This window comes from Mesoplodon densirostris, chromosome 6, assembly GCF_025265405.1.
Source record: "Mesoplodon densirostris isolate mMesDen1 chromosome 6, mMesDen1 primary haplotype, whole genome shotgun sequence".
In the NCBI taxonomy this organism is placed as follows: Eukaryota; Metazoa; Chordata; class Mammalia; order Artiodactyla; family Ziphiidae; genus Mesoplodon; species Mesoplodon densirostris.
The window spans coordinates 38,958,737-38,977,107 of record NC_082666.1 but is presented as its reverse complement, the minus strand read 5'-3'; the positions used below and the strand labels follow the sequence as shown (position 1 = coordinate 38,977,107).

At 37.8% G+C, this 18,371-nt stretch overlaps 1 protein-coding gene across 1 annotated transcript in view; it reads right to left on the bottom strand.

Annotated features, from left to right (window-relative positions):
- Positions 1-2,517: 2,517 nt before the first annotated feature.
- The window catches only part of ZNF367 (zinc finger protein 367), a 28,266-nt gene continuing 12,412 nt past the window's right edge, over positions 2,518-18,371 (bottom strand). Inside the window, exons 2-5 of the mRNA XM_060102238.1 lie at positions 12,103-12,253; positions 8,950-9,069; positions 7,487-7,625; positions 2,518-4,751 (exon numbers count right to left, since the gene is read on the bottom strand). Of these exons, the coding sequence (XP_059958221.1) occupies positions 4,529-4,751; positions 7,487-7,625; positions 8,950-9,069; positions 12,103-12,253 (633 nt within the window). The 3' untranslated portion in view covers positions 2,518-4,528. The remainder of the gene's footprint in view (positions 4,752-7,486; positions 7,626-8,949; positions 9,070-12,102; positions 12,254-18,371) is intronic.

Here is an 18,371-nt window from a genome sequence, read left to right as displayed (position 1 = left end):
TCCCCGCCCCCGGCCGGCGCGGGAGAGGGCGCGGCCGAAACAGGAAGGGCCACGGCGGGAACCCTGCAAGCCCGAGAGCCCTGCCGGGCGCCCCACGCTGCCGGCGCGGGAGGAGCGGGTTCGGCTGGAGTTCGTCCTCAAAAGCACCACTCTCAGTGTCTTAAAAGGAGAACAGAGACGGGTTTGGGAGAGTTTAAAGACCCTACTTTATACTCCAAACTGCTGCCTTGGTGAGAAACGTTAAGACTTAGGGTTTGTTTTGCTTTCTTTTTTCCCCAATATTTTTAACTGACAATTTACATACAATGAAATGCAGATTTTACGAGTCCACAGTCGATGTTTTGACAAATGTACACAACCGTGTAACCACCCAAGTCAAAACATAGAACATTTACATCACCCCAAAAAGTGCCCTTTGTGTCCCATTGGTCGACCCCCCCCCATTTCATTCTGTTTCCTATTACCCTAGGTTTGATTTGCCTTTTCGGAAAATTCATATAAATGAGCATTTACTCTTTCAAGGCTCTTTTCGCTTTTATTATTTTTGTGACTCACCCATGTTCGAGTCTTTTCATTGTTGAGTAGTACCACAATTTGTTTATCCATTCACTAGGTAGGTGGTGGGCATGTCTTGTTGTTTCCAGTTTAGGGCTATTACCAAAAAAATGCTTCCATGAACATTCGTGTACAAGATTTTGTGTGAACGTATATTTTCACTCATCTTCGGGAAATACGTAGGAGTGGAATGGCTAGGGGTATAGTGGGTGCAAAGTCTCCAGGCTTTTCTTGCCTCTGGGTGCTTTAAGGCAGGTTCTCCCCCTACCCATTTCTTTTCTACATGGGTGCATCTAAACATCGGGTTGTTGTTCATGTTAACTGAAGGAGGGCCTCCCAGAACTGCCTACTCTGACCAGTCTACCTGCTTTAGCATTTTTTCAATTAAATGTCCCATATTTTCATTCTAAATAATTAATTTTAAAAATCTGAAATTTCAACTTCTTAGAAAAGCTAAAGATTTCAAGTTAAATAGATATTTGAGCCTAATTATATCGATGCCATGCAATGGTTTTCTTTTGGAGTCACTGAACAACCAAAAACATTTTCAGTACTGATAAGAACTAAAGCAGAACTTCTGACAAATAACTAGCACTAAAAGAGCCAGAAAGGAAGAGTCTACATTACCCAAAACAGGAAAGGAACAAACACACATAAGACTGTTTAAAATAGAAAATAAATTCATATTCAAGTTGAACCCAAAAATCTGAACTTGGAAGTCATTTTGGTTAATTTCCTCAAAAAGATCAACTGTGTTTCCAGTGAGTCTCCAAATAAGTTTTGGCTGCAAAACAGTCACGCTCCCCCCCCCTACCCCACCCCACCCCACCCCACACACACATGCTGCACAGCATGCAGGATCTTAGCTCCCAGACCAGGGATCAACCAGAGCCCCCTGCATTGGAAGCTCAGAGTCTTAACCACTGGACCACCAGGGAAGTCTAAGACTATTTTAAAGTCACTTTTAAAGACAGCCTTAATCATATTTGCATTTAATTTGCTTCTATATACATACTTCCAGGAACTTAAGTCACTGTCAAAATCTCATCCTTACTTTGTTTAAACCACAACTCACACAAAAGAGTTGCTTGTGAAATTCTTTTGCACAAAGCCTGGACAGGCTGAACCTTGCCATTGCAAGTAAACAACTAAAGATCTACCAAAAATAACTAATAAAAAAATTAAATTTGCTTGACTCAGAGAAGTAATCAGGCCCTGAGTGGATTCTATGGATTTGACCCCAGATTCAACACATCCTGGATACAAGTGAAATGAAATCCCAGTTGCTGATTACCCTAATATAAAGCCTGGGATAGAGCTGGCAATAGTTTAATACTTTTTTACACCAGTATTTTTAACACTGTAATAATGAAACAGATGAGGAAGTTAAATGAATATCTATATTCTAAAAGGCCATAACTTTAAAGTAAGAAAAAGGAATCCACATGATGGTTCCAACTATGCTAAAATGATGCCTGGAATGAGACTGGAATGAAATATAAAATGCACCAAAATAATGATGGGAGAATGTATGGCTATAGTTGACATTTCTTTCCATCTTTAGATTTTTATATTATGGCTATTATATTTTTAAAAAGAAAAACAAATTATAAAGGGTTTAAGAATGAACATGTACTTTAAACTGTAAATTAAAATAAGTTTTTATTCAAAGCATCTTTTAAAATTACAGCATGTTTATTCTTATGCTGTTAACTCTGCCAAACTACAACTTAGCCATATGAAGCATAAAACACTTCAAAAATCTGAATGTAAACCACATTTTTAAAACAAAAAGCAGTGTTAACACACCTCAAATTTTAGATGCCAATGTATTTTGTCCAAGTATACAGCTTATATCAAAAAAGAACATTTTAAATATTTCTATAGTAAATAGTTGTAATAATTTCTTAAAACTTCCAATTATACAAATAAAAAGTTTGTGAATATAACTATTATAGTTGGCAAAAGCTGACAGGATAAACAAACAAAAACTCTTACTTTTGAAGGCCTTAAATTTTATTATCTGTGAACTGGCAAGTATTTGTATTTTTTAAATTCTTACTGCACTTCCTTCTTTAGGTAAATTCACCAAATTTTAAATTTCCCAAGACTGACGACGCTTTTTAAATTCACTTAAGTCATATTTGAGAGGAAAAATTCTAGAGAAAAATGTTGAAACCTAACCCAAGAAAATTCAGATACTATAGTCTCTCTTACTTGCTCATTAAGTGCTCCAAGTTAAAGTTCTATATACCGGATTACAAACAAAATTCTTAAACCATTACAAATATAAATTCTCTTATTACAAAAAAAAACAACACAATCCCTCAAGATTTGTAATTTACTGTACAGAGGAATTACATTTTTAAAGTATGTCCTCATCATACACATTATTTGTTACTATCATCTTTCATACTTTTGCTCCATTTCAAGACATTTACATACCTCCCCTTCCCCATGGCTACATATTTTAAACTATCTGTGTACTGCAACACGTTGGGATTTTGAGATAAAGAAGCCTACATTTTAGATAATGTTTAAACTACATCTGTAGGCTACTACTTCAATACAAAACAGAAACAAAAGGCGCTGAAGAGCCCATATTTCCCTCTCTTATTCTGAAGTTTACTCCAGTTAAGCAATCTATGAAATTACCATGCTATGATGTTATTTAGTTTCTGCTTAAAACAAGTTAAAATGGTGGAGGCTTATGCCTACATAAAGGAGGTGAACTACTCAGCTCTTGATTTTTCTATTCATGCTTCAGTACATAAAGTGGTGTTTAAAAACTTCATCTATTTTGGAAAAAATGATTTAAAACCACCACACAAGTTAACACACTTGCAGTTAAAACTATTCCAGAAGCCTACTTATTTGAGTCGCTAATATTTTCCGCAGTGTTTAACTGATAGCTAAATTTAGTGAACACAAAATAGCTTGGCATGTTATTCTGAAGTAAAGCAAGAAGGTGGCTTTATGCACTGAAAATATAAATAGGAGGCTTCCATTTGCTAATAATTCTAAACAAGCAGTACATTTAAATTTAGTGTTTGCTAACAAAGGATCTAAAACAGTTCACTACAAAACAACCCTGTAGATGTCCCTTTTATTAAAAAAATCCAACTGCCAAATCTCATGACAGGGCCCATAATATTTTTTAAAAAATACCAATTACCAAGTTACCTAGACTTTGCAAGATTAATCATTCAATTTCAGCAAATGAGAAACATGAAATGTGCAAAAGGTCCCAAGTTAACAAGCTAAGGGTGCCGAGTGCTTTCAAACCTAAATATCACAGTGAGTTGTAAAGCCTCAGAAAGATAGAATAAGACTGATTTTACTCCAATTTTGAAAATTCTGAACTGTTCATCTTACCAAGATCTTCAAATACCTATTTTCTTCCAAAGTCGGTAAGTTAGAAAGTCTTCCGAAATAGTCAGTTTTCCATTTCTCTAGTCTTATTAGGCACACTATTTTGCAATTTAAAAATATATATCTTACACACATCTTATACTTTCTTGCTTGTTTCAGTGTTTACAGTATTGTTAAACATACTAATATACATTGTTAAAAATGATCTTATAAATAATCTATTTAAACCTTCTTTGGCTACATGTACCATTCTTTTTTTTTTTTTCATACAAGTGTCTTATTCAGAAAGTGCTTCCTGTGAGAACTGCTTCCAATGAATGCATTAAACTTGCAAAATCTAGCTTCCCACAATATGTAGTTTTCTACCCTGTACTAGACGTCCCATATTTACAATATGTTAAACTTTACAAGGAATCCAATACCATATAAAAAAAGTGCAATTCTCTCTCACCCCATATTCTGGGGCAATGACATTCTTCATAAATTTCTACAGAATAGCAGCCTATGATAAGCAAATAAGGTGCTTAGCTTACGCCCAAGGATCTACTTTTTAAGTACGCTGGGCAGTACTTTTGTACAGTGGAAAGAGTCAGTGTTCTGGCTACTGGCGGAGCGGCGCTCCCGTCAAGTTTGCGAGCTCGATGAGAGCGAGGGCTCCGTGCAGGCGCTCCCGCTGCTCCTGCAGACGCCGCTGGGCACCGCTCTTCTCATCGTCCTCCTCGTCAGACTGAAGGTACTCCAGAGGGTCCTGCTGCTCCTGATCTGCCTTCTGAACCAGCTTTCCTTTCAAGGTGGGAGTACGCTGCTCTCGTGTTTCCCAGTACCTATATGAAATGCATCCGTATTACTTATACAGTATATATAACATTCTCAAATGTTCACTTTTCTTTAAAGAAAAAAAAAGGGGAGGTCTTTCCTACAGTATTATTTTGTGTTTCAGTTTATAAAGTTATAAAGGGATTTCACATACATTACATGTTTTTCCATAACAGAGGAAAAAATTCAAGTTCAAGAAGTTGAAGGACTTGCTCAGAATAACAAAATCAACAAGTGGCAGTTCTGGGTCTTATACTCAACTCTCTAGTCACGTGTTTTTGTCATTAAACTATAGCTGCCTTAAAGATCATATGTGAAATGGACTAGAATAAAATATAGAAACAGTAGAATAATCATTAGAAACCCATTTATTCTATCCACAGAGGAATGATGGCTGCTGACAGAGTTAACTATGAGAAAGTTTAAACCCACAAAATAGGACAAATGGATTAATATGTGTAACACATAGAGCTTACTCAAAAATTTAAGAGCACCATCATTTTCTATTATGTAGCCAACTGATAATTCACAAGAGAAAATACAAATGTTCCACCTTTTTTGATAACCAAAGAAAGGCATATTTAAATGACAGTACCATTACCTACAAAAATGTCCATTCAAAGACTTGTATATTCATGTTCATAGCAGCTTTATTTGTAATAGCCAAAAACAACATAAAGGCCCATCAAGAGGTGAATTAATAAATAAATGGAGGTGCATCCATATAACAGATTACTGCACAGCAATGAAAAGATATACTCAACAACATGATGACTCTCAAAATAATTATGCTGGTTGAAAGAAGCCAGACGAACAAGTACATACTATATGACTCCATTTGTATAAAACTCTAGAAAATGTGAACTAACTATAGTGACAGAAAGCAGATCAGTCAGTGTCCTTTGGGGTGGAGGAGGGCAGGGAGATGCAGGGACAACGGATTACAAAGAGACATGAGGAAGCCTGTGAAAGTGATGGGTAAGTTCACTATCTTGATTTTGGTGATGGTTTCACAGGTGTCTACATATGTCAAAACGCATCAGATTATACACTTTAAATATGTACAATTTATTGTGTGCCAATTATACCTCAATAAAGCTGTTTTTAAAATTACATACCAAAAAAAATACAATTACCAGATTTCAGGAAATCCAGACTACTCAAACTAGAAAAGTTTTGGAAATACTCAGAAGTATAAAAAGACAAATGCAGGGCTTCCCTGGTGGCGCAGTGGTTGAGAGTCCGCCTGCCGATGCAGGGGACGCAGGCTCGTGCCCCGGTCTGGGAGGATCCCACATGCCGCGGAGCGGCTGGGCCCGTGAGCCATGGCCGCTGAGCCTGCGCGTCCGGAGCCTGTGCTCCGCAACGGGAGAGGCCACAACAGTGAGAGGCCCGCGTACCGCAAAAAAAAAAAAAAAAAAAAAGACAAATGCAAACAGTTCAGTATGACTTGAAGGACAACTAAAAAAGGAAAATAGCAAAATAGCAAAATACCTTAGCAAGGTCAGCAAGGACTGGGTAATGAAGGGCTTTGAATGCTATAATAAAGGACTTAGACTTAATATTGAGCATCATATTAGCATTTTAGAAAGACTCCTCTGGCAGCAGCATGGAGAATGGATTGAGAAGACTGAAGTGGCTGAATTTGATAATTGTTAAGGAAGTAGAATCCATAGGTTGGTCACTGAGTAGATGGGAGAAAAAGAAGATAAACACAAGGATGACTAATAAGTTTCTGGCTTGGGCAAAATTAGATATAATGGGGCAGTGGGGGCCAGGCAGGAGGAAGAGGGAGGAAGGAAGTGATGCAGTACTCGGGACAAACATATTCCCTGCCCTTGTGGAGCTTACGATCCAGCAGGGAAGATAGCCACTGAACAAGTAAATGTGTGAAGGAGGTTTTGAGAGGGAAAATACAATGTGTTTTAAAAGCATCTATTAAGTGGATTTAACCTTGTTTGTTTTGGGGGTTAGTGGGCAGGTTAGGGAAGAACTTCCTGAAGTGGTGTTTAACCTGAGTAAGAAATGAAGAACGAGCAGAGTGGCTAAATGAAGAGGGAAGTGAGCACAAAGGCCTGGAAACAACAGCAATAGTGCTGTTGAGAGACAAGGAGCCCGGGTGGCTGGAGACAGCTGTGTTGCTAGAGGGAGGCAGAGCCACAGCAACACAATTAGGGATTCTAGACTTTATCCTCAGTACAGAGGAAGCCAGTGAAGCTGGGGAGCGGCAGTCAGCTGCTGCTGGTGTGTATGTGATAGATGACTCCTTAAATCAAAATATCCTTAGAGAAATGTTTTTATACTGGTCCCCTTGTTGCCATTAGAAAAAATTAAACTGGGTGCTTTTTGGAATTTTACTTTAGAATAACATCTAGTCTCTATCCCTCTAATAATCAACACGTAGCTAAAACCAATGTAAAGAAAATGAAGAGGGACTGCATTAATGACAAATGAAATAGAATACATAAAAAACATTCTTTTCAAATGGGGTAAACTCTTGCTTTTAAAATAAATTGTGGTCTGAGCACTCAGACTAATTAATATCATATAGTAGTTTTCTATCACACAGATCCAAATAAAACTCCTAACAATTCTGTGGTTTCAGGAAACAAAGTGCCATTTCAAGTTATTTTATAAAATGTGTAGAAAAGCAACTTATTTAAACTGAAAGAACTGTCAAAGTCCCCAACTTCAACCCCCACACTGGGCAGTGTTCTGCAGTAGACTCCAGAGAGAGCCTTACTTTGCCAACCACTCGGCGGCAGCCTGGTTGTCCACAGCCTGGGGCTTACTGAGAGCATCTGTGGGCTCCTCTCGCTTCAGCCTGGCATAAGGGTGCTTCGGACAGTGGCGGTTTGCATGGGTGAATCTGCTTAGGCAGCCTTCAAAACACAGAAGGAAACAGTTATCAGAATCTGGACATCCAGCGGACATGGAAAATGTTCAGTTTCTCTTGTATCCGAGAAAAATAAGTTAAGATGATGAAATTTATCATTCTATAACTTGAGGAGAAAAAAAAAATAACCCTAAGCTGATATTATCAATGCCACTGAGAGGAATGTGAAGACGGTTCTTTCACCTTGGTCATCACAATGTAAATGCATTCAACCCCACTGGAAAGTGATTTATTAGCACAAGTCATAAAAATGTTCAAAATCTCTGACCCAGGAATTTTATTCTTGGACTCTATCATAAAAAAACATCCCAAAGGTAAAAAAAAGTTTAAGTAGGAAAACATGCCCCTCATGTTTGTTGGTAACAAGCAAATTTAAAAAACAAATTAAATATTTAATAACTAACATTGAGGCAATCGTTCATATGCTAATGCATATATATGGAATCGAAAAAAAAAATGGTACTGATGAACTTAGTTGCAGGGCAGGAATAAAGATGTAGACATAAAGAATGGACTTGAGGACACGGGATGGGAGGGGAAAGCTGGGACGAAGTGAGAGTAGCATCAACATATGTATACTACTGAATGTAAAATAGTTAGCTAGTGGGAAGCAGCAGCATTGCACAGGGAGATCAGCTCAGTGCTTTGCGATGACCTAGAGGGGTGGGATAGGGAGGGTGGGAGGCAGGTTCAAGAGGGAGGGGATATGGGGCCATATGTTTACATATGGCTGATTCACTTTGGTGTACAACAGAAACTAACACAGTATTGTGAAGCAATTATACTCCAGTAAAGATCTATTTAAAAAAAAGAAAACCATGGAGCAACAGAACAAAACTGTACTGGATTTCAAATGTAACTGTGTAAAAATGTACATAAGAAAAACAGCTTAAGAAACTATGAAATTACCAACAGCAGCAGTGTTGAGCTGGTAAAATCCACCCCACCCCCGCTCCTCCTGTACTGAAAATTTCGACAATAATGTGCTTCTTTCAGTTTAACAGTTAAAAAGTTTAAAACCAAAGTAAAAGCCTACTCTAAAGGCTGTATTTACTTGTATAGATTTTTCTACAGCATACAACTGGATATAGCATTTTTAATTGCCCTTTAAGATTTTCACCTAAAAAGAATATTTAAAAATCAGTCATTTCCTGGAAATCGAGCATGGATCACAATTAACAAGGAAGGAAACTTATGAGGTTTGATTAAATCTTTATCAAAAATCTCACTTCCCCAAAATTCAAGCAAAAGATATTCTAACTTTTAACTCCCAACTAGCTATTCCATAAACTTAACTCCTAACACCATACCATTTTCTGAACAAACAAAAGGTTTTTCTCCGGTGTGAAGACGCTGATGGGTTTTGAGCTGTCCACTTTGAACGAAGGCTTTTCCACAGTCTGGATAGTCACACAGATAGGGTCTCTCACCTTAGTAGACAGATGGTATATATTATTTCTGAGACAATAAGGTGAGAAGGGGAAGGGGCAGGGAGAGAGAATCAACCTTTATATAAGTTACGACTGCAAACAACAATAAAACATGTCACAGCCTCTGCAGAGCTGCAAGTGGAAGTGCTAAGGGAACATTTAGATGATATGAAGCCATCTATCCACTTGGAAGCCCAATATTTTCTTTAGGCGTTGAGCTTTTAGGTACCCAGGTTCAAATCCTTAAAGTTATCATCTTCAACTTATTCCACATTTTCACCCCACAATCCAAATCACTAGCTCTTGCTGATTCTTTAACATGTCTGCCACTCCTGCCTTCCCACTGCCACCTCCCCTGGCCAGACTGGTAGCCCCTCCCACCTAGAATGAACCCTGGCAGGCCTCTAGTCTCTGACCTGCACAGCACTTCCAGAATAGCTGCCATGCAACTACCCTCTAAAATTACCCCAAACCCTACTATACTCCTTGAACAACTGAAAATTATCTGCTGACTTTTAAATGGTCCTCTAATACCTGCACTATAGCTACTAGGTTAGGGAGTGGGGTTTATCTTTACTTCCCTCTTGGAGATTCATTCCAGCCATGAGGCAGTTCCCCATCTTCTACTCCTTGAAATCCCTATCTTTTCTGCCCATTCAAATCTTCCCAATCCTGTAGTCTCAGTAAAACTCCTCCCTACCCCCCAACCCCCACCTCCAAATATTAAGCTACATATCCCTTCACTAACTTAGTGTCCTATGTTGTTTATGTATCATGGTACCCTCCTTATACAAAGATGCGTAACACCTTGTACTCCATTTCAATTCCTATATACAACACAGTGCTAGGCTAAAGAAGGTACTCAAAAAGGTTGTTTTTCAATCATAATTAAACTTATTATTCCTCGAATAAACATTCTTTGGTTAACAGTTATATACTGGTTCTTCCCATATGACTCAAAGAACAGTAATGAGTCTTCCCTAAATTTCTCATTATTTACAAATGTACTAAACGAATGTGACAGTTGGACACAAGTTAATAAACATAGGATAAAGTAAGACAAAAGCTTTTTACAAAGCATATACTATTAGAGCTTAACTACAGCATGGAGATCTTTGGCTCAGTTCCCTGGCATACAGTGTAGTAAGCCTGGAAGTACTGGGTGACACACAATGGGTTAGTGGTAGATCGGACTGGGACTCAGGCACCTTCTTATTATGCCACATGGTCTTGAATCTTGGCAACTGATTTCACACTAGCAACATGTACTCTACAGCTGTGTACCAGTTATTTGGGGTTATTTCAGACTAAGTAGATTGAAAAAATACAAAAATTCTCAAAATCAGATATTCATTCAGTAATAGTTTTACTGAATAATCTAAAGTCAAAACATCTTGGCCACTTAGTTTATAATGATTCAAAATTAAAATTTTACCCTTTTTCAGGGATTTAGCTAAGAAAACTGTATTCTAGCATACCATTAAAATATATCTTTTCGGGCTTCCCTGGTGGTGCAGTGGTTGAGAGTCCGCCTGCCGATGCAGGGGACACGGGTTTGTGCCCCGGTCCGGGAGGATCCCACATGCCGCGGAGCAGCTAGGCCCGTGAGCCATGGCCGCTGAGCCTGCACGTCCGGAGCCTGTGCTCCGCAACAGAAGAGGCCACAACGGTGAGAGGCCCGCGTACGGAAAAAAAAAAAAAAAAAAAAAAAAAAAAAAAAAAAAATATATATATATATATATATATATCTTTTCAAAAACAGAAAGAAAAAAGAAACAGGTGATGACCATAAACATAGTGGAACAAACAGGGGACTAAGGGTTAAAAGCCCAAGTTCTAGACCCATACTGACCAACAGAAATAGAATGAGAACCACTTATGGTAGCCACATTAACAAAGTAAAAAGAAACAGGTGAAATTAATTGATAATATACTTCATTTAATCCAATATATCTAAAATTCTATCATTTCAATTTGTAATCATTATCAAAAATTATTAAAGATATCATTTACTCTCTTTTTTTCATACTAAGTGTATTTTAAACATCCTGCTCATCTCAATTTAGACTAGCCACATTTCAAGTGCTCAACAGCCACATGTGCTACTATACTGGCCAGTGTAGTTCTAGACTTAAGGGTATGAGAAGCTGTAAGTCAGTGGTAATTGGGTGTTTTTGTGCCTCAGTTTCCTCATCTGTAAATTATTTGATATCACTATTAGAACCATATGGCTCCTTCTGGGTGGGACCAACTTTATCTATGGAAAGAACAAGGCCCTCTTTATATTATCTTTTTGCTCTCTATATGGTTTTTTTTTTTTTTGCGGTACGCGGGCCTCTCACTGTTGTAGCCTCTCCCGTTGCAGAGCACAGGCTCCGGACGCACAGGCTCAGCGGCCATGGCTCACGGGCCCAGCCGCTCCGCGGCATGTAGGATCTTCCCGGACCCGCGTCCCCTGCATCGGCAGGCGGACTCTCAACCACTGCGCCACCAGGGAAGCCCTCTATATGGTATTTTTATGGTATTTTAAATGCAAATATAACTTCTCTACACAAAAAAAGATGTATGATAGTCTTGGGATAGCTACCTACAATACACTTAATTCTGAAAAATTATACTTCACCTTAGATTTAATAGTTAGGTCAAATACCCTGAGGACTCTAGAAATTCTATTAAAAATTTGACTATAACTGATACAGGATTTGGCCTACAAATCAGTTTTAGCAATTATACAGACAACTTCAGGGCATATCAAGTAAAATTCGGGTGCATAGAAGGATAGAACCAAATTTAGTAATAACATTTCTGTGTCAACTACATTAATTACCATGATAACTTTGGAAATCACACGGTATCAATGTTCAGAAAACTATCCCTCCCCACCAAAAGAGAAGCTGACTACACAGTGCCTGTTTTTAAAACTTTACAATAAGGAAATGTAAGGTAACTAAAAATTAATTTATAGGCCCAAACATCAAATCAGCTTTCAGTTAAGTATCACTTTTGGCATTCTCTAAAATTTGCTCAACTTACCTGTATGAGTCCGTTTGTGAGCCTGGAGCGATTTCTCCCGTGGAAACACCCTATTACAGATGTTACAACGTATTCTGCTGGACGAATGCTCTCCTTCATTTATTAAATCCCGTACAGTATCTGCTCTGGGTCTACCACGTCGGATTCCATCCTGTTAACAATGTGCATAAACATTAAAATAATTTCTTGGACTCCACTCATTAAAACAAAATATCATAACACAGGCATACCTTACTTATTACGCTTCACTTATTTTTTCAATTTTTGAATTTTATTTATTTTTTTATACAGCAGGTCCTTATTAGTCATCAATTTTATACACATCAGTGTATACATGTTAATCCCAATCGCCCAATTCACCACACCACAAACCCACACCCCCCACCACTTTCCCCCATTGGTGTTCATACATTTGTTCTCTACATCTGTGTCTCAATTTCTGCGCTGCAAACCGGTTCATCTGTACCATTTTTCTAGGTTCCATATATAGGCATTAATATATGATATTTGTTTTTCTCTTTCTGACTTACTTCACTCTGTATGACAGTCTCTAGATCCATCCACATCTCTACAAATGACCCAATTTCGTTCCTTTTTATGGCTGAGTTATATTCCATTGTATATATGTACCACATCTTCTTTATCCATTCGTTTGTCAATGGGCATTTAGGTTGCTTCCATGATCTGGCTATTGTAAACAGTGCTGCAATGAACACTGGCATGCAAGTGTCTTTTTGAGTTATGTTTTTCTCTGGGTATATGCCCAGTAGTGGGATTACTGGATCATATGGTAATTCTGTTTTTAGTTTTTTAGGGAACGTCTATACTGTTCTCCATAGTGGCTGTATCAATTTACATTCCCAACAACAGTGCAAGAGGGTTCCCTTTTCTCCACATCCTCGCCAGCATTTGTTTGTAGATTTTCTGATGATGCCCATTCTAACTGGTGTGAGGTGATACCTCATTGTAGTTTTGATTTGCATTTCTCTAATAATTAGTGATGTTGTGCAGCTTTTCATGTGCTTCATGGCCATCTGTATGTCTTCTTTGGAGAAAGATCTATTTAGGTCTTCTGCCCATTTTCGGATTGGGTTGTTTGTTTTTTAATATTGAGCTGCATGAGCTGTTTATATATTTTGGAGATTAATCCTTTGTCCGTTGATACGTTTGCAAATATTTTCTCCCATTCTGAGGGTTGTCTTTTCGTCTTGTTTATGGTTTCCTTTGCTGTGCAAAAGCTTTGAAGTTTCATTAGGTCCCATTTGTTTATTTATTTATTTTTTTATTTCCATTACTCTAGGAGGTGGATCAAAAAAGATCTTGCTGTGGTTTATGTCAAAGAGTGTTCTTCCTATGTTTTTCTCTAAGAGTTTTATAGTGTCCGGTCTTATATTTAGGTCTCAAATCCATTTTGATTTATTTTTGTGTATGGTGTTAGGGAGTTTTCTAATTTTATTCTTTTAAATATAGCTGTCCAGTTTTCCCAGCACCACTTATTGAAGAGACTGTCTTTTCTCCATTGTATATTCTTGCTTCCTTTGTCATATATTAGTTGACCATAGGTGCGTGGGTTTATCTCTGGGCTTTCTATCTTGTTCCACTGATCTGTGTTTCTGGTTTTGTGCCAGTACCATATTGTCTTGATTACTGTAGCCTTCTACTATAGTCTGAAGTCAGGGAGTCTGATTCCTCCAGCTCCGTTATTTTCCCTCAAGACTACTTTGGCTATTTAGGGTCTTTTGTGTCTCCATACAAATTTTAAGATTTTTTGCTCTACTTCCAAAAAACATGTCATTGGTAATTTGATAGGGATTGCATTGAATCTGTACATTCCTTTGGGTAGTGTAGTCATTTTCACAATATTGATTCTTCCAATCCAAGAACATGGTATATCTCTCCATCTCTTGGTATCATCTTTAATTGCTTTCATCAATGTCTTATAGTTTTCTGCATACAGGTCTTTTGTCTCCCTAGGTAGGTCTATTCCTAGGTATTTTATTCTTTTTATTGCAGTGGTAAATGGGAGTGTTTCCTTAATTTCTCTTTCAGATTTTTCCTCATTAGTGTATAGGAATGCAAGAGATTTCAGTGCATTAATTTTGTATCCTGCAACTTTGCCAAATTCATTGATTAGCTCTAGTAGTTTTCTGGTGGCATCTTTAGGATTCTCTATGTATAGTATCATGTCATCGGCAAACAGTGACAGTTTTACTTCTTTTCCGATTTGTATTCCTTTTATTTCTTTTTCTTCTCTGATTTCCGTGGCTAGGAATTCCAAAACTATGTTGAATAATAGTGGTGAGAGTGGACATCCTTGTCTTCTTCCTGATCTTAGAGGAAATGCTTTCAGTTTTTCACCATTTAGAATGATGTTGGCTGTGGGTTTGTCATATATGGCCTTTATTATGTTGAGGTAGGTTCCCTCTATGCCCACTTTCTGGAGAGTTTTTACCATAAATGGGGCTCGAATTTTGTCAAAAGCTTTTTCTGGATCTATTGAGATGGTCATATGATTTTTCTTCTTCAATTTGTTAATATGGTGTATAACATTGATTGATTTACTTATATTGAAGAATCCTTGCATCCCTGGGATAAATTCCACTTGAACATGGTGTATGATCCTTTTAATGTGCTGTTGGATTCTGTTTGCTAGTATTTTGTTGAGGATTTTTGCATCTATGTTCATCAGTGATATTGGTCTGCAATTTTCTTTTTTTGTAGTATCTTTGTCTGATTTTGGTATCAGGGTGATGGTGGCCTCATAGAATGAGTTTGGATGTGTTCCTCCCTCTGCTATATTTTGGAAGAGTTTGAGAAGGATAGGTGTTAGCTCTTCTCTAAATGTTTGATAGAATTCACCTGTGAAGCCATCTGGTCCTGGACTTTTGTTTGTTGGAAGATTTTTCATCACAGTTTCAATTTCATTACTTGTGATTGGTATATTCATATTTTCTATTTCTTCCAGGTTCAGTCTTGGAAGGTTAAACCTTTCTAAGAATTTGTCCATTTCTCCCAGGGTGTCCATTTTATTGGCATAGAGTTGCTTGTAGTAGTCTCTTAGGATGCTTTGTATTTCGGCAGTGTCTGTTGTAACTTCTCCTTTTTCATTTCTAATTTTATTGACTTGAGTCCTCTCCTTCTTTTTCTTGATGAGTCTGGCTAATGGTTTATCAATTTTGTTTATCTTCTCAAAGTACCAGCTTTTAGTTTTATTGATCTTTGCTATTGTTTTCTTTGTTTCTATTTCATTTATTTCTGCTCTGATCTTTATGATTTCTTTCCTTCTGCTAACTTTGGGTTTTGTTTGTTCTTCTTTCTCTAGTTCCTTTAGGTGCAAGGTTAGATTGTTTATTTGAGATTTTTCTTGTTTCTTGAGGTAGGCTTGTATAGCTATAAACTTCCCTCTTAGAACTGCTTTTGCTGCATCCCATAGGTTTTGGATCATCGTGTTTTCATTGTCATTTGTCTCTAGGTATTTTTTGATTTCCTCTTTGATTTCTTCAGTGATCTCTTGGTTATTTAGTAACATATTGTTTAGCCTCCATATGTTTGTGTTTTTTACGTTTTTTTCCCTGTAATTGATTTCTAATCTCATAGCGCTCTGGTCAGAAAAGATGCTTGATATGCTTTCATTTTTCTTAAATTTACTGTGGCTTGATTTGTGACCCAAGATGTGATCTATCCTGTAGAATGTTCCATGCGCACTTGAGAAGAAAGTGTAATCTGCTGTTTTTGGATGGAATGTCCTATAAATAGCAGTTAAATCTATTGGGTCTATTGTGTCATTTAAAGCTTGTGTGTCCTTATTAATTTTCTGTCTGGATGATCTGTCCATTGGTGTAAATGAGGTGTTAAAGTCCCCCACTATTATTGTGTTACTGTCGATTTCGTATTTTAGAGCTGTTAGCAGTTGCCTTATGTATTGAGGTCCTCCTATGTTGGGTGGATATATATATATAATCATTATATCTTCTTCTTGGATTGATCCCTTGATCATTATGTAGTGTCCTTCCTTGTCTCTTGTAACATTCTTTATTTTAAAGTCTATTTTATCTGATATGAGTATTGCTACTCCAGCTTTCTTCTGATTTCCGTTCGCATGGAATATCTTTTTCCATCCCCTCACTTTCAGTCTGTATGTGTCCCTATGGAGCATTTAATCCATTCACGTTTAAGGTAATTATCAATATGTATGCTCCTGTGACCATTTTCTTAATTGTTTTGGGTTTGTTTTTGTAGGTCCTTTTCTTCTCTTGTGCTTCCCACTTAGAGAAGTTCCTTTAGCATTTGTTGTAGAGCTGGTTTGGTGGTGCTGAATTCTCTTAGATTTTGCTTGCCTGTAAACCTTGTGATTTCTCCATCGAATCTGAATGAGACCCTTGCCAGCTAGAGGAATCTTGGTTGTAGGTTCTTCCCTTTCATCACTTTAAGTATATCATGCCACTTCCTTCTGGCTTGTAGAATTTCTGCTGAGAAATCAGCTGTTAAACTTATGGGAGTTCCCTTGTATGTTATTTGTTGTTTTCCCCTTGCTGCTTTTAATAATTTTTCTTTGTCTTTAATTTTTGACAGTTTGATTACTATGTGTCTCGGCATGTTTCTCCTTGGGTTTATCCTGTATGGGACTCACTGCGCTTCCTGGACTTGGGTGGCTATTTCCTTTCCCATTTTAGGGAAATTTTCGACTATAACCTCTTCAAATATTTTCACTGGTCCTTTCTCTCTCTCTTCTCCTTCTGGGACCCCTATAATGCTAATGTTGTTGTGTTTAATGTTGTCCCAGAGGTCACTTAGGCTGTCTTCATTTCTTTTCATTCTTTTTTCTTTATTCTGTTCCGCAGCAGTGAATTACACCATTCTGTCTTCCAGGTCACTTATCCTTTCTTCTGCCTCAGTTATTCTGCTATTCATTCCTTTTTAGTGTAGTTTTCATTTCAGTTATTGTATTGTTCATCTCTGTTTGTTTGTTCTTTAATTCTTCTAGGTCTTTTTTAAACAGTTTTTGCATCTTCTCAATCTTTGCCTCCATTCTTTTTCCGAGGTCCCATATCATCTTCACTATCATTATTCTGAATTCTTTTCCTGGAAGGTTGCCTATCTCAACTTCATTTAGTTGGGGTTTTATCTTGTTCCTTTATCTGGTACATAGCCCTCTGCCTTTTCATCTTATCTATCTTTCTGTGAATGTGGTTTTTGTTTCACAGGCTGCAGGATTGTAGTTCTTCTTGCTTCTGCTGTCTGCCCTATGGTGGCTGAGCCTATCTAAGAGGCTTGTGCAAGTTCCCTGATGGGAGGGACTGGTGTTGGGTAGAGCTGACTCGTGCCCAGATAATCAAGTTCTTACTTCTTTCTGCTAGTGTTGGAGGGTCTCCTGCAGAGGCGGCGGGTGGCTGTAGCTCACCGTGGGGACAAGGACACTGGCAGCAGAAGTTCTGAGAAGTACTCCTTGGCAGGAGCCCTCCCAGAGTCTCTATTACGCTTCACTTTATTGCATTTTGCAAATACTGCGTTTTTTACAAATTGAAGGTTTGTGGCAACCCTGTGTTGTCAGATAGTGATTAGCATTTTTTAGAAAAATTTTTTAAAAGTGTATTTTAATTGAGGTAATTTTTAGACATAATGCTATTGCACACTTAAGAGACTACAGTATAGTGTAAACATAACTTTTTATTCACTGGGAAACAAAAGCTTGTGTGACTAGCAGTCTGGGACTGAACCCTCAATATCTCAAAGGTATAACTGTAAATAATTTTTTGAAACCTTTCTTGAGTGACATCAGTGAAATGGCAGAGTAGGTAGTTCCAAGTGCCCACCCCTCCAAAGATCACTAAGAAGTCGAGCAAAAACTGTTCAGGATCAGCTTTGTCACAACTCCAGAAAATGATGAGAAATTTACAGCAACTCAGAGAACAATGAATCAAGAAACAAGGAACGTAACACAGTAGGAAAGCTTTGCAGTAATTTTTACAACCCTTGCCCCACCCCTTCACTCAGTGGTGTTTGAAGATTACTGCCTTCATTCTTAGTGTAGGAATCTTGTCCCTGGTTCAAGAAAGAAGAGAGAAGACTTTACTCTGAAAGAATTTTGTTTGTCTGTTTTGCCCAGCCTGGGGGCTACCTGAAGGTCTGACACAAGATGCTTGTCTTTGTTTTGCTAACTTAGAACTCTCTCTGGGCAGAAAAGTGGCTACACAGAGGGCATCTCTCAAAAACCTTGTAAGGCCAATAACAACTTGCTGCCACCTGGGGGAAAAGATTTCAACTAAGGC